Source organism: Galeopterus variegatus, unplaced genomic scaffold, assembly GCF_000696425.1.
Source record: "Galeopterus variegatus unplaced genomic scaffold, G_variegatus-3.0.2 Scaffold404, whole genome shotgun sequence".
Taxonomy (NCBI): Eukaryota; Metazoa; Chordata; class Mammalia; order Dermoptera; family Cynocephalidae; genus Galeopterus; species Galeopterus variegatus.
The window spans coordinates 421,485-438,647 of NW_007726515.1; the positions used below are offsets into that span (position 1 = coordinate 421,485).

At 36.8% G+C, this 17,163-nt stretch overlaps 1 protein-coding gene across 8 annotated transcripts in view; it reads left to right on the forward strand.

Moving 5' to 3' along the window:
* Window positions 1-1,307: 1,307 nt before the first annotated feature.
* NEXN (nexilin (F actin binding protein)) overlaps window positions 1,308-17,163 on the forward strand; it is a 41,847-nt gene continuing 25,991 nt past the window's right edge. For 6 of the 8 annotated variants that reach the window (XM_008568373.1, XM_008568372.1, XM_008568374.1 and 3 more), the window contains exons 1-2: window positions 1,308-1,612; window positions 15,889-15,967. In XM_008568373.1, the coding sequence (XP_008566595.1) occupies window positions 1,404-1,612; window positions 15,889-15,967 (288 nt within the window). In that variant the 5' untranslated portion in view covers window positions 1,308-1,403. Of the gene's footprint in view, window positions 1,613-2,010; window positions 2,241-5,169; window positions 5,250-15,888; window positions 15,968-17,163 lie in introns of those variants that run through there. The other 2 variants (XM_008568377.1, XM_008568378.1) reach the window with 2 other exon arrangements.

Genomic DNA, 17,163 nt, shown 5'->3' on the forward strand with positions numbered 1-17,163 from the left:
TGGATGCCAGTTTTATTTTTATTTTTTAAAATTTTTTGTCTTTTTCGTGACCGGTAAGGGGATCGCAATCCTTGGTGTGGTGTCACCCGCACTGGCCAGTCCTATATAGGATCCGAACCCGTGGCGGAAGCGCCGCTGCGCTCCCAGTCTGCACTCTCCCGAGTGCGCCATGGGGCCGGCCCTATTTTTCCTAAAGTACATTGAAGAATTGAAGATCTCTCAGGCTGAAAAATGCCCCCTGTGGATGCACATTTCAGGTTTTAATATGGTATTGTCTGATGGATTTCATTGACAGGCTGGTGGTCCAAGTTGAAAAAGGTCTCTGGGTGCCTAATATTTGCAGATGCCTTTATGATCTGTTTAGGAAGACCAGAGATGATTTGTCTTCAATTAAGGAAAAGTGGAAGACCATACATACACACACACGTGTATATATATGTATTTCAAAAAGTTCACGGAAAGATTCGTATTTTTTAATTCTATTTTTCCACGAACTTTTAAAAGTACCCACGTATATAATTTTTTTTTTTATTCCTCCTTCTCCACCTTCAGCTTTTCTCTAAAAACCACTGTCTTTGGAATTAAAGACCAGAGCTAAGAAAAGGGGAGCAACAGACAGTTGAAGTGTTCCCGGATTGCTTCCCCACAGCTCTCGCTAATAAAGGAAAAAGTTGGCGACAGGTCTATTCTTTGGATGAAGATAATGTAATGGCTTGGCCTCTTGATTGGAAACTAGGGCGAGTAGAGTACCTGAGAGAAGTGAGTCCCAGGGCAAACGGGTTGCGGGTAGAGGGAGCCAGCTCCAACCTGGTAAAGATGACCATTCCAGTATCACTCTTTTCCCACAGGGGAGGCAGCCTCCCTTCCCCGGGCCCTGCCGGAGGTGAAGGCAGTCCCAAGGTTAGGTGGTCAGTTCGGGCACCCAAGGCCGGGCAACAGGCAAGTTCTGGCGGAAAGTTGGCAGCCGCACCCCCCTCCCCTGCCTTTTCCCTCGACTCTCCACCCCTCTCCGGGAGATACAGAGGAGGTGGGGCGGGTGGGGGAACTGGCTTGTGTTTTGGAACAGCTGCAGCCGGCGCTGGGCCCGCCTGGAATGCGAGAACAGGCTGCGCACCAGGACTTTTATGGAAACTTGCTGCTGGAGACGACGGCGGCGGCGGCGCCGGCAGCCACTTCCCCGGGCCCTGCCGGAGGTGAAGGCAGTCCCAAGGTTAGGTGGTCAGTTCGGGCACCCAAGGCCGGGCAACAGGCAAGTTCTGGCGGAAAGTTGGCAGCCGCACCCCCCTCCCCTGCCTTTTCCCTCGACTCTCCACCCCTCTCCGGGAGATACAGAGGAGGTGGGGCGGGTGGGGGAACTGGCTTGTGTTTTGGAACAGCTGCAGCCGGCGCTGGGCCCGCCTGGAATGCGAGAACAGGCTGCGCACCAGGACTTTTATGGAAACTTGCTGCTGGAGACGACGGCGGCGGCGGCGACGGCAGCCAGAGGGCTCCCGGCGGCTGGAGCAGTAGTGGCAGCGGCCAGAGCGCCCACACCCTACCCACACCCGGGCTCGGGACGCGCACAGTCTCTCCGCGCGCAAGGAGGACCTTCGCTGTCACCGGCTCCTGGCGGGTAAGAGGAGTTGGGGGAACGTGGGATGGGGTGGCGGGGACAAGACGTGTCGGGTCCCTCGGCCGGGGTGGAGGCGGCGACTGTGAAGAGGCTCTTCGGCAGCCTCGGCTCCTGGCCGGGCTCGGCCGAAGCATCCCTCTATGGCTCCGCGCTGGTCCCCGGCCCTAGAGTACCGGCCCTCGGAGTTGTATCCTACGGTGGGTGCGGACCAGAGTCGGCCTCGCTGTCTCTCGGTGCTGACCGACCTCCGGTTTCTGGTTGCGATTTCCTTGCCCCGCTCCCCCGCGTCCGCTCCGCCTGTGCTTGCGGGTTGTTTCGGGTGCCTTCTCTACTCCTGCAGGAAAAGAGCCCTCCGTAGCCGAGTGAGTGCCGGTCCTTTTGTTGTACCCTTGGGGTCCCTGCGGGTAAAGTTCAGCGTGGTCCCCTACCATGTGCTCCCGCCGCGGTCTCGGTCTCCGCCAGCAGTACCAGTTATTTTTAAGAAATCATGCCTGATCGACACCCTGTGAAGGCTGGGGAGTGAAATACGATTTAACAGCGTATCATCTACCCGCTGTCTCCAAACTTTTTTCGCGATTTTGTACGAGGTGGGGTGCTGGGGGTTGAGCAACTGGAGCTGGAAGTTGAAGTGAGTGAAGAATGTAGTCATATCTTTAGAACTCCCTTGTCTATATATATGCTTTTGAAAACGCCAAGCCAGTTTACAAACACAGTAAACATAGTTTGTAAACTATAAAACGTTATATAAATGCTCAAAATTTATTACTATTGGCATTTGTAAAGAAAATAGCCAAGTTCAGAGGTTAGTTGGTTATTGCAATGACTTCGAGATACTCATTTTATATTTACTAAAGGCCACAGCGTGAACAAAGAGAGTTGGGAGAGAGAGATAACAAGGTAAAAATAGCATAAGGATATGACCTAACAAAATGTCTGTCCTTGGGAAAGAGGTAGGTAAAGAAGTAAGCCATAATAAATAAATTAGTTCTCTGTCCAAAGCAATGGGAACATCATTCATCGGCTAAATTTTGTCAATGAATTCATGTAACAGGGCACATTAGCCTGCAAGTCATAACATAACTATGTCTTGGGTAGTGTGATTAAATAAACTTATTTATAACCATCTTAGTCACGCGTTGTTCAGTAGACCATATAATTTTTCCCTCCAATATTATCTTTTTACAGGTTAAACTGCTGCTGTAAGAAATGTTAAAATACATGTTTAAAATTCTTTTGCATTTGGGGGTATTGGAAAGGAAAAATTGAATAATTAATTAAGTGAGGGAAAGGTTTTTTGGAGGGAGGTATATTTAGTATAAATAATTTTTGGTTATTCATTGTGTAGCTGGTTAAGATTCTTCTTCCTCACAGGTATTAGCACCCTATTTTTGAAGGTATTTTATATTTTGACTTGCTACCTAGGAATAATCTAAAGAAAAATGTGTGCAATTCTGTATTTTATCTGCAACAACTCCCTTAAAGAGCCCTAAGCAAAAATCACAAAAATATTCTTTTAAATCCAGTTTTCCTCATTACAGTTATTGATGTAATCCAGTTTTAATAGAAGATTCACACTTTTAAATTCATTTTAAATTGAAATGTAGTTAACAGGAATTTTTCCTGCTTACCTTAAAATGGAATGTGTGCTATTTTTGAAAATTTGACATACAAGGCTGATCATTGTCAATGTATGTCATCTTAAGATGACTATATTTAGCATCAACAAAGCAATGCCATATCTAGGTTTTTGAACAGTATTTTTCCCCTGATATTTCACTTGAAGTATTTAGGTTAGGGTTTCACTTGTGAACAGAAAAAAAAAAACCCTAAATATGTATATTTGGAAGAGATTGAGGATTTAGATTGCTTATAACCTGAGTGGCCTGAAATGACATACTTCATTTGTGAAAAAAATAAAGTCTACCTGTTATCTTTGAAACACCTTTAAGGCAAGAAAGGTATTCTTTAAATAAAAATATGAGAATTGTGTATGCCTATAAGAAAGAAAACAATGCAGTGAATATAGAAAAGTATGTAACAGATGGGCAGAGGTCTAAAAGTTTTTACAGGAGAGGACTTCTCGTATATATATAATTTTGTAGGCCACACACACAAAACATCTTAGTAGTTTATAATTTAGAGGGAAAACGACTTACAACATTCTTAACAATTTCACATATTGCTGTTCTAACTGCATAGTTACAACTGTATACACTTAAAACTGTTACATTTTCTTCTCCTATTTAAACAGTCAGCATACAGTTTGTCTTAATTTATAGTAACGTACTTTCTACACTCCAGGATGGGTGGATTTTTACCCAGAAGTCCATATTAACTTTTAGTCATAATTTGTATTATAAAGCTAATACAATTATATTTATAGTTAAAAATTATGGAGAATGGAAAATGGGGCTCTCATAATCTGTCATCTCTACTGTTAATATTTTGATATATTTCCTTCTAGTCTTTTTCCCACGCATAGGATTTTTTATTGCATTGTCCTATTTCAGTGAAACAACATATGTGAAAGCATCTGACACGAGTCTGCCATCTAATAAGTGCTCAACAGGTGATTCTTTTTCTTCCTCCTTTTTCCCTTTCTTGACATCTCTTTCTTTTTACTCTCAGATTAAAAGACAAGCAGATTGGGGCTGCCCTAGGCAAGGTGCCCTAGGTGAAATTTGCTGCCCACCTTCCTTTCTGTGCCTCTTCCATGTCCTTTCTTCCCCTTTGACTCTGCCTCCCTCTTTCTGGCCAAAAATAGGCCTCGCCTTTGCCCCTTTCCATTTTCTCAGTGCTATGTAATCATTTAGATTGTGAGCCACATATTGATAATCAAGAAGACACTAATAACCACAGACATGCTTAAAAATTAGTACGTTTTACATTAAAATATGGATTTGCATCCTCTCTTGAAAAATTGGAAGATCTGGGCAAAATCGGGTCCATATTTCTTCACAGCAGTAATACCCTGGAACTAAGCAGTGATTGCCCCACAGACAGAGCTTGCACACTCTCCATTTGAAATAGTCTTTCTATTGTTTTACAGCTAGTCACACTCATTTACATTACCTGTCAATTACATTATATAACATTACCTTACAATACATTTACATTACCTGACCCTAGACACTTGAGTATGCAATCTCCTGATGTAAGTATTAGGGCAACTCTGACACATGATATGATAGAAAGTCTGCTGGACTTAGCATTGGAAACCTAGACTTCAAATGTTGTAGATATATATTTTGTTAGCAATCCTCATAAATAATGTGATCGTGGCAGTGGGAACAAGAGGTTAGCATTTATTGACAGTAATTGTTAGTATCAGTTAGAGCTGGAAGAGACCATGTATTGCTAACCAGAACAAATCAAGTATTTTAACTGGTAGGATTTTAGAAGGCATAGAGGAGATATTTCTGGTAAAGCAATCTTTCCTACTATCTCTTAATTCTACTCCTTCCTCATTTGAGAAGTGTTTAGGAGAGTTTTTGTGACAGTTTTTGAGCTTGGCCATAAAGAGGAGTTAACTACTGTTCTGCCTCCCAATCCCACAGACTTGTTTGGCACCAGATTCCCAGGTCTTCTCATTCCCAGCTGTGTCATTCAATGAAAGACCATCTTCCACTTGCAGAGGGTAAGAAGGCCCAGACTCCTCCAGCTATCTCCACATTCATTTGCTTGAGAAGGCAACTTCCCGAAGTTCTGGGTTTCTGGTTGTTCATGACATTTAGTTTAGTATAAACCCAGCCCATTTTATTTTCTATTATTTTACTTATTTAGTTAGTGCATCTACATCAACAGCCCTCCTTTTGTAGATATCAATTATGAGTCTTATTTGAGCTGATTTTGGATTGGACAGTTTTCTTCTTATCTCTTTGTCATTCATTCACTCACTCTAGTATGAATTGAGCTTGTATTATGTCCTAGGTGTTGTCTGAAACACTAAGGGTATATAGAGAAAAAGGACAGTTCTTACCTTTCAGGGGCTCATAGTGTGGTGAATGCACTTTGAAAAGTATCACATACAGTCATACAAAGACAAGGTATTATATATAATTATTACAGAAGAATATCACGGCAGGTTGAAAGTAAAGTTCTTGGTTTTCAATGAGGAATTGTGTATTGGTACTGGCAAAAAATCTATTTCAAAAAGGTAAAATGGGATCTAATTTCACATTTTTGAATTGTGATGAGGTTTATGACAGGTTTTATAGTATAATTTTTAAAGTATAAGGTTGCAATTTTCATTAATTAAATGTAATAAAGTTACGTTATATTTCAGTTTGTTTCTTGTATAACTGAAAAATGATAAAAATTTAGGCTCACATTTTATGAAGCTCAAAACAATTTTGCTGTTTGTTCCAAAGACTCTGAGTTAGATTTTAACATTTTCTCGGAGTATTTAGTTTAATGTTTATTTAAAACTTTCTTAAAAGTTGAGTCAAAGATTTTGCTTGAGTTCAAAGAGATGCAGATTTAAAGCTATCACTGTCTTGATAATCTTGTTCCCCTCAACAAAGGAGATAATACATTAACACAACGAAAGTTATTCTAAATGATAGCTTTGATTTCAAATTCTTGATTTCTGCTTTATTTGCAATTCATAAAATATTTTAATTGCATATCTAAAAAAGCAAGGAAAATTAAATTTAGAAAATGTAGAAGTTAAACATAGGTCCAATGAAATTCTAGAACAGAAGCATTAATGTTCATATTTTAAGAAAGATCTGTAGGCCGGCCTGTGGCTCACTCGGTAGAGTGCGGTGCTGATAACACCAAGGCCACGGGTTCGGATCCTATATAGGGATGGCCGGTTTGCTCACTGGCTGAGCGTGGTGCTGACAACACCAAGCCAAGGGTTGAGATCCCCTTACCGGTCATCTTTTTTAAAAAAAAAAAAAAAAAAAAGATCTGTTGTTCTTAATGTTATATTCTGCTATGAGGCATACATTCTCTCACAGCTTGAGTGTCATATCTTTTCTTTTTTTTTTGGCAGCTGGCCAATATGTTGAGCTTCATATCTTAATATCCAACCTGGAAATTATTTTATTCTTGAAACATATTTTACCAAGCCACTAAATCATTTTCAAAAATTTCTTGAAGCCTTTCTCACCAATTACTATGCCAGTTGGCACCAACATTAGTGTTTACCATTAGTATATATTTATATATATGTAGTGTTTCATGTACTTAACATAGGAAAAATGGAGAATGATAGAGTGAAATGAGTAGTTGGGTAAAAGTCAGGTAACCTGGAGTCTACTTTCTTGTTCTGCTACTGAACAGTTCGTAACCTTGGATAAATCTTTGAATACCTTTGTGTATCCTGTTTCTTCATATGGTAAATGAAGGGTTGGAGTGTTGGACTACATTGATCTTTAAGGTTCTTAAAAAATGAGTTCTCAAATTCTGTGAATCTGAACCCATGTAAACCAGACCCAAAAGGTAATTCTGACGGGTGATAAACCCTGTTCAAAACTAAGCTAATTTTCTAACTCAAACATGCTTTTTAATTTAATCTTGGTTAATGGTAACCCTGTAACCCATTTGCTCACACTAGAAACCTTGGGTTCATTCTTGACAGTATTCCTCTTCTCACCTCTACCCCTTCAAATCAAATTGACCAAAGTTCTTGCAAGAGTGCCCCCATTACCATGTAAGTTCCTTGAAGACAGGGACTTTGTATTTTTGTTCACTTCCATTTCCCCACAGCCTAGGATAGTGCCTGGCACATAGTAAGAGCTTAATAAATATTTGTCAAATAAATAATAGGTCGCCATGTCCTGTCAATTCCACTTCTAAAATGTCTCTTCTAACTTTTTATTCCTGTTGTCACTGTCCTAATTCAGGCCCTTATCTTCTCTTGCCAAGATCATTGTACTTGTTCTCCTCCCTCTAGTCTTTCCCCATTTCACTCCATTCTGTGCTCTACTATGAGTCTCTCTTTTTCTTTCTAGAATACATATCTGAATAAGTCATGCTCTTGCTCTAAAAATCCTTTCCTGCCTCCACATTCATTGCCTATAGTATCAGGTCCAATTTGAAAAAAAAAAAAAAAAAAAAAAAAAATATATATATATATATATATATATATATATATATCTTTCTAGTCTGTGCCCAGCCTGTCCTCTAGTTTTGCTATAGAGTCACTGAACAAGTTTGTAGTTTATTGATTTGCAATGGGTCATCAGACATTGGTATTTTTGTTCGTGTTGGTTCTTTTGCCTGGATACCCTTACCCTCTTTTCTACTGTGTGAAATCCTACTTATCCTTGAAGGTCTAACTCAAATGTCATTATCTCTGTGAAAACTTCTTTAACCCAACCCCTTCCTTAATCACACCATAATCTTTTCCATGTTTCTGCGGCACTTTTATAATAACTGCCTTATAGCTTTTACTGCTGTCTATTATAATTTGTTGTGGTCCCTTCTATTTCTCCCCCCACAGCTACTTGATTTGAAGGGCTATCTCTTATTCATCTTGTATCCCCTTGCCAGGCATAATATTTGGCATACAGCAGATTCCCCTCACAAAAATACTATGTAAATACAGATGTAATCTGTCAAATTTGAAAAAATGCAACTTTTTTGCTAAATCAAATACAGGTTATATTCCCTCTGAAATCTGTGATAGATACTTAGTTATCTTCATTTAACATGAATGCTTAATATGCTAGAGTGGCATTACTAAATCCCTTTATCATCCAGCCTCTTATTGATGAACCACATGTTCAACCTTATTCTTTGGTCAGTGTTTTCTCTGTAATCTTATTCTTGATAACAATTCAACTGGCTTCTCTGGAATCTTAGACACCTATAAAGTGCAGTAAGGCTGAATTGTTTATTGCTGCTGCCCCTTTAAGGTGGCCAAGGACATTGCATCTCTGCTCAGACAGAAGAAAAATCACTCAATACTAGATTGAGAAAAGTCTGTGAGATTCCAGATATAAAATCCTTTGGCATTCAGGTTACTGGGTAGGACTTAAGTTGTTAAACCAATCTTCATTTAGCATTCTGTTAATACAGTGAGTGAGTGCTTAGTCTAACTACTCTCTTTCTAAATAAGAACTGACATTTGATAGGATGTTCTTTCCTATAATTCAGCAAATCTCAGAATGTGATCTTAGAGAATCCCCGAAACCTTTTAGAGGTCCATGAAGTCCTTTTCCACTACATATCTGTATGAGGTCATATTTACTGTGTAGACTTCAGTCAAAACAACATATTACAATAGTTTGAATACAGTAGCAGATATAAAATGTATTTCTCTTTTATTAAGCCAGATATTAAAGAGATTTGCAAAAATGTAAAACATCCCATTCTTGTTAATAATTATTTTTATTTTGGAAAATATAATTATTTTTCATAAAATATTTTCATGTTGATAAATAATGGGTTTGTTATTGTTATTTTAAATGACAAGTATATATTTGAACATTTTCTGTTTTAGCTTCTAATACATTAAATATCTATTGATATGATCCATATTTAAAAAACTTCTTTAGATTCTCACTCATAGACCTAGATTAGGCCCTGAGCCCCAAAATTTTGAGACATGCTCTTGTAATTCATGGCCTTTCCTATGAAAGTGAGAGCGTTTTCTTTAACAGCACAGAGCTTATTTTTATGTGTTCGTATACTTTCAGATCTTACCTAAATATAGCATTTTCTAAACTAAAAATGTAAGCCTTATTATATTTTTTGGTAATTATCTTTCATCCCATAAAGACTAAGAACTCCATGAGAACAGATATTTTATCCAATTAATTATCGTATATGTAATACCTTATACTATATCTAGAATACTATAAAAAGATGTTCAATAAATGTTTCTTGAAGGAATATTTATCCATTTAGCTAATTTCTTAATCTTTTCCTATTTATTCTTAATTCTATCATATTCATCAGCTCTAAATTTATGAAATAACATGCATACCACCTAGTGTATGGCACATAAAAGGGATTAAATTGATAGTTTCCACCCTCCTCCTTTATAGAGGCTCCAAGTCTTTCCTTTAATGTATTGTATTGTAGTTTTTTAAACCTTATATTTTATTTCTGTACATAACTTTTCATTGCTTTATTAATGATTTCATCAAGTAAGAACTTATGAATTTTCTTTAAGTGAGTGTTTACTTTAAAATCTTCCCAAATGAGAATAAAAGGCAAGAGTTAAGGGTTTGATTCTAGGCATCATTCCTTTTTTTTTTTTCTGCATATAATTATGAGGGGATAGGAGGATGTACTACATAGAGACTAGGATGTGGTGCGTGCAGGTGGAATATGATTTAAAACATCTATAAAGATGTGTTATGCTGTGTGTGCAATGCTGAAATAGGTATTGCACAAAATAAATGAAACAGACTTTGTACTCTGTAAGATAACTGAAAAAGCTGATAATTGTTGGAGCTTGGTGATAGGTATATGGGGGTTCATTATATTAGTCTCTTTAATTTTATAAGCCTAAATTTTTCCATAATAAAAAGGTAAATAAAGAAGATAGATTAGACTGGTATGTCCAAGATGTTCAAAAATATTACAATTTTTAGTTTATGCCAGATTCACCTAGAAACCTAAGCACATATAGAGGTCTCGGAGGTGGAAGGAGAAAAAACAACCATGTTTAGGATGAAGTGGAGAAAAATCACCATTTCTATTATAATTAGTTCGAGAAAACACTTCATTGGTAAAGAAGTGACTTGAGGAAAGTATCAGAGGTAGAAAATGGCTACTGAATATATTTCTCTTGGTGTAATGCCGAAGGAATGGGAGGAGACAGGGGAGACCAGAGTCTGAGGAAACCTGCAGAAGGCCTATCAAACCCAGATGAGAATTTTAATTCTGATCCATGATGCATCATGAAGTTAATATTCTCAGAGTTGGAGTGACAGGATATAATATTAGGATATAACTTTGAATATTTTCTGCAAGATCATTAAGCACAAATATACTAGTAGAATATTTTGGAAGACTTCAAAGTATTTTGTATTAATATTTTATCAAATTTTTTAATACATGGGTTATGGAATTTTTAAGGAGCACAGAGAGGTAGAGATTGTAGTAGTCAACTAGAGAACCTTGTGAGCCTGGATGAGGGTAAAAAGAATGGTGGGCTGTTACCCTATAATAAGAAATAAAAACAAAAAAAAAAGAAAGCAAAAGATTGATGGCTAGAAGTTACTCTGAAACTTTTAAAACCTAATTTTACTAATAATGTAAACATAAAATCATTATTCTGATAATAAGTATCAGGAGTTTTGAAGTAACTACATTAAAATAGCTGCCCTATAGTAACTGAGGCAACTATGTTCTCATCACACTTGGATTCTGGTACCTATTGAAAAGATTTGATAATTTGAAAATGTTTACCAGGATTCTGAAGGAAACAAAACTGTTAAACACTTTGAATTATATAGCTTCTCATTTTGTAAGTTTAGTAATAAAAATTATAGTGTTATATATGAATACTAAATAGAGATGAATATTTCTGGTAAGCATAATTACATGAAATTGGAGGAGCTGGGGCCTCTGTGCTACATAAAGCAGTAAATTTCATACACACTTATGGACTTGTAAGTGTAATGTTGACTGAATGATATATGGAGGCGATGATAAAATGAGTCAAAGACTGAATGGATATTTGGAATTTTTTAGAAACCACGTTATTGAGGTATGATTGGTGAACAACGACTTGTAAGTGTAATGTTGACTGAATGATATATGGAGGCGATGATAAAATGAGTCAGACTGAATGGATATTTGGAATTTTTTAGAAACCACGTTATTGAGGTATGATTGGTGAACAAAATGCTGTCCATATTCAATGCATGATATTTGGAGTTTGAGACTGTTTCTAAAAGGGTAATCTAACAATCTTCTGTACATGTTCAAAGGAATATTTAAAAATATTGTATAGACAGTTGATTAAGAGAATAAAAGTTGAATCAAAGGAACAGGGGATCATTCAGACTTGTCAGTTTTTGTGTGGATATTGAAAAGCTTTCCATGATGGCTTTTGGGGTTTATTTTAAATTATAATTTAATTGATCTAGGCACCAGAAAGCAACTGTTCCCCTCTTATCTGAGAAGGGAGCATAAAGTCTACCAGGTACACAGACAAAAATCTGGGTGGGAGTAAGAGAAGTGCAAAGTGTGGACTGAGAATGGAAGACACTGATTTTAGGCATCTAACTGTAAGGATGGGGGTTATGGTGTATACTGCCTTTCAATTCTATATCAGGTATGGTTGATGTTAGGGCCTTACATATGTTTGCAGATAGCAAAGCAGACTGGACCACTTAAAAATCCTTCCAAAGCTTTTGTTGAGTTTTTGCCAAGAGACTGTTAACATGAGAATAGGGATGATGTTTGCCTGTTCAGTGCTGTATTTCTCAGTGCCCAGCAGAGTGTCTGGCACATAGTAGGGGCTTATTAAATACTTGAGTAATGAATGATATGTTCTATTCATATCATATCCCTGCATAACAATAATCATAATGATAGTTGTACATTATATCCAGACAATCAATAACTGTTAATAAAGTGCTTCACCTTGAAGCTGGCAAGATTTACTTATTCAGCAAACAATTCTTATATATGTCTTCTCTCTGCCAGACACTTGCTAGGTGCTATGGGTTCAATAGTGTACAAAACACATACAATTTCTACTCTCAAAGAGCTCACATTCTGATAGATGAGATGGTCAAGAAAGTGGGTCATCACCATTAATTGTGGTAAGTGCTACAACTTGGGGTAAGCATAGGGGGCTATGGAAGCACACAAGAGAATCTCCTAACCTTATCTTGTGGAGTCAAGGAAGCCTTTCTGAAGAAAGTGACAATTTGTCTAAGAACTAAAAGATGAATAGGAGTTAGCTAAGTGATAAAGGAATGAGAAGAAAATTAAACTGAGGGAACTAGCTGTGCAAAGTCTTGAGTCATGCCAGTATTTCAGAATGGGTGATATAGTGGAAGGGAGGTGTGAAGAGAGATGAGGCTTAAAGAGGTAATGTAAACTACCAAAGTCACTGAAGAAAAAGTGGAGAGTGAGATGAAAAGGGCAAAGACTGAAACCTGGGGCAAATAGCTTCTAAGTGGCAGAGAGAAGTAAAGAAGCCATCAAAGGAGATAGAGAAGGAATGGTCAGAGATGTGAAAGAATAGGGAGAGAATGGTGTCATGGAGCCAAGTGAGAAGGATTTCAAGAAGGAAGGAGTGACTGAGAGTATCAGATGTAGCAGTAAAGTTCAGAAGGAAGGAACTCTCCATTTTATATGGTGATTTAATGAGAAAAGAAAAGCATTATTATGCCTATTTTACACAATAAAACTGAAGTTCACAGAAGTTAACTGTCTTGGCCAAGACCATGCATCTAATAATTGATCTAAATATGAACTCTAATCCAAGTTTTCCGGCTCTAACTCCAGTGCTGCTTCTATCATCACTGTCTTAATATGTATAAAAAATCAGCAGTTAGCTAAGAAATTATCATTAGGATATAGCTTTGAATATTTTCTATGAAGGTCGTTAAGCACAAATATTCTAGTAGAATATTTTGGAAGACTTCAAAGTATTTTTATTAATGTTTTATCAAATTTTATACTACATGGGTTTGGAATTTTTATGAGAGTTTGTGAAAAGTTATGACAAAATTGAACCTGGATATGCCATTTGTTCTGAATTTTTAATTTTGTAATATACATTACTCCACATATAATTATGCTCATTTGGCCGGCCTGTGGCTCACTCGGTAGAGTGCGGTGCTGATAACACCAAGGCCCCGGGTTCGGATCCCATATAGTGATGGCCGGTTTGCTCACTGGGTGAGCGTGGTGCTGACAACACCAAGTCAAGGGTTAAGATCCCCTTACCGGTCATCTTTAAAAAAAAAAAAAAAAAAAAAATTATGCTCATTTACATACTGAACAGCTATTATGTCCAAGGCATGGTCCCTAGTTGGCTGACATAAGAGAGGGAGGCAGTTTTGGCCGACATTAAGGTGATTGTGCCCTACCAGCAGGAAGGGCATGAATATTTGGAATATTGTGGAGTGAGGATGGGGAGAGTAGTAAGAGACAGAATGGAGAAGATGGAAGGAAACTGAAACATTCCAGCTAAAGTTTAGGGACTAAAAGGCCAGTCTCTCTACCTCCCTTCTATAGGAACTTCCTTGATGGGATTTAGTGATGGGTTTATAATTTATGAGATTCACTAAAATGTGTGCTATTCAACTAATTTTTGAACATTTGACGGAGTTCATGTCATGACTTTGTTGTAATCAGTTAATACTTTAAAAAGCATTCATAAAACCAAAATTCACACTGTCATACAGCTAAGAGTTTGGTTACTCTAGTGTTAATGTTTTGTTAGATAAGAAATTCAGAAGCCTTCTGTACTCTGGCGATCTAGCAGAATGATATTTTATATCAATGTGTTCCTTAATCAAAGGAATGACATACAGGATGATACTGTTATTTAATTCTTCACTATCAATAATCATAGAAATAGGAGTGCTGTGTGCATGTCACTGACTTGGGCCCTTTGAAAATCAGGGACCAAAACAGTCCTGACTTTCTCACACATGACTATAGAGTCTGTATTCTTATGCATTATATTATACTGATGTCAAGAAAGCAGTACAACTAGGGGAGAAATACCAATCAGCTTATAAGGTTTTACCAACTGGTGTATTCAACAGAAACTTTAATTCAATTATTTGAGAATGACAATACTGAGCAGTAGAAATACGTTGGAAGCAAAAAAAGCACGATTGATAGAATTATATACACTGAATTTGTAATCTTTAGCTAACAACTGGCAGTAGAACATGGTATTGGGTAAGAAACAGGCATTTTACTTCACTTGAGCAGCAGAGCTTTTATTTAACCAAGCTTATTTCCTTTTAAATTGATACACACTAGCAATTATTCTCTTAGAATTACTTGGAGTTAAGTAGAACACAGAGTTAGGTTATTAAATGATTCTCAGGTATCACAATGAATTCTAAACCACAGTCAGCTGAGATAGCTGCATCTCATTCAATATCTGGGTGATAAGGATGTATCAATATGGGCTCATCAGCTGTAGCAAATGTACCACTCTGGTGGGATATGTTGATAATAGGGGAGGCCAGCATGTGTGGGGGCAGGGAATATATGAGAAATCTGTATCTTGCATTCAATTTTGCTGTGAACCTAAGTCACTCTAAAAAATAAAATCTATTGAAAAAAATAGCAAAATGGAAGACCTAAATCCATTCATTTCAATAATTACATTAAATGTTAATGAACTAAATGCAGCAATTAAAAGATAGATACTATCAGAATTGATTTTTTTTTAAAAGCAAGGTAGAATTATATGCTGTGTCTAAGAGATATACTTTTTTTTTTTTTAAAGCCGACAACATCTGGTATTCCCAGGTGGTCTCCCATCCCAGTACTAACTGGCGTGACCCTGCTTAGCTTCCAAGATCAGACAAGATCTTGTCTGATGCATTCAGGATTAGACAAGATCAGGTACATTCAGTATTGTATTGGCATAGATCAGATATACTTTACATATAAAAACATAGATAGCTTGAAAGTAAAGGGATAGAAAATTATATACCTTGCAAATTAAATCTAAGAAAGTTGGTGTGGCTATTTTAATATCAGATAAGTTCAAGAAAACGAGGTAAGAGGGAAATTTCATATTGATTAAAGAAGTAATTCAAAAAGAAATTATTACAATCATAATGTGTATGCATGTAGAAGAACCTGAAATTACATGAAACAAAAGTGGCAGAAAAGGAGAAATAGAAAATTCTTCATAGTTGAAGGTTGATAGAACTAGGAAAAACCCCAAAAGTAAATATTTAGAAAATCTAAAACATGATCAAGTATGTTAATCTAGTTGATACTTATATGAGTGTACTTCAAAAAAGTCATGGAAAAATAGAATTAAAAGATAATACAAATCTTTCCATGAACTTTTTGAAGACCTATCATAGACTAATACACTCAATAATTGCAGAATACACATTCCTTTAAAGAGCAATTGATATGTTCACTAACCTATTCTGGGTCGTAAACTTTCAGGGATCTAACACCAAGCAGCTTGTATTTTCTATACCCTTAATCTTGGGAAAAGTAGCTGAAAGTTATCACAATTTATTACTTACTTGGATTATGTCAGTATTTTTTGAGGGGCAATCAACATGCTATTTCTATTTATAAGAATATAAAACATTAAAATAAAGTCATTAAAATTCTTATACAATATTAAAATATTTTTCCAGGTGCAAAAATATTCAAAACTTTATAATCAGCCCAAGACCACATACAGCAAACATGAATGATATTTCCCAAAAGGCTGAGGTAAGTCTCAAAAAAAAAAAAAGAGGGCTATGTAAGCTTGAATGTAGAATTGCTGAAAGGGCAATCCTTTGGTAGAAAGTTCATATTGAGGAGTTCATAATTAATAACATAGAGTCAAGGTGTAAGATAAGAAGACATACAATTCACGGGCTGGTCTTAGGCCAGTATTTTCACTTGGATTCTAATCTAGGAAATATGATTATGAAATTTGTAAGTGATAATGAAGTAGATGTGATGGCTATCATCTTGAGTAGAATTTTAAATATCTTGATAAATCTTAGAAATTATTTTTTCAGTATTAAAAAAAAACCAAACAAGTTTGACCTATAATCATAGGAGAAAGCAATAATTTACTCTCAGGTGAGGATCCTTCTTAGCTCCTTCTTCCAGCAGCTGCAATAGGATTTCTTTTAGCTTTGTTCTGGTTCTTGGCTATAGTTACTGAGAGTTGTAGTATGAAGAGTTCAATTGATACCACCAAATTATAAAACACACACACACACAAAAAACCCCTCAAATGGCTAATGACACATAATAGATTACAAAATACAAGCTGGGTATGCCACAGATTAATTAAGCAATTTGCCATTATCACTAGGAGAAAAGGTTTGGTGTTCTGAGACACTGAAGTTTTATTTACTGAAACTTTTTAGAGATCAGCTTAATTTTCAGAAAAATGAAAATAATTCACTTTCCTGGTTTTAGAATGAAGGAAAAACTTTTCTTCAGTCTTCTACCAGATTTCCCTTCTTGTGAAGCTCTTTTGCCATTTGGGAATTTTCCTCTTAGAGCCCAACCCACTTGGAATGATACAGCCTTCTTAAACATTCTTAACATGGTTAAAGGAAGTTATAGATGGGCAGTGTAGCAGTAGTAACAACATAAATTACTGCTTGTGTACCTGGTGCACCTCAGCCACAAATGAGGAATAAAAGAACTAGCTTTCAGTTTTGCTTATATTAGTTATAGAAACTAGCAAGAATGTAATATGTGAATTAGGCTTTAACTTTAAAGCCTAAACTTTTGCTTTGTTTTCAGCTTCACCTAATTTACTGAAAGTAGCCTTGGTACCTTTTAAACAAGTGATGTCAAATTTGAATCTTTAATAATGGAGGACAATAAAATATGGGTTGTTTTAAATTAGAATTCAGTATTTGATATTTATATTTTATTGTCTTTCACCTTCAGTGGAACAC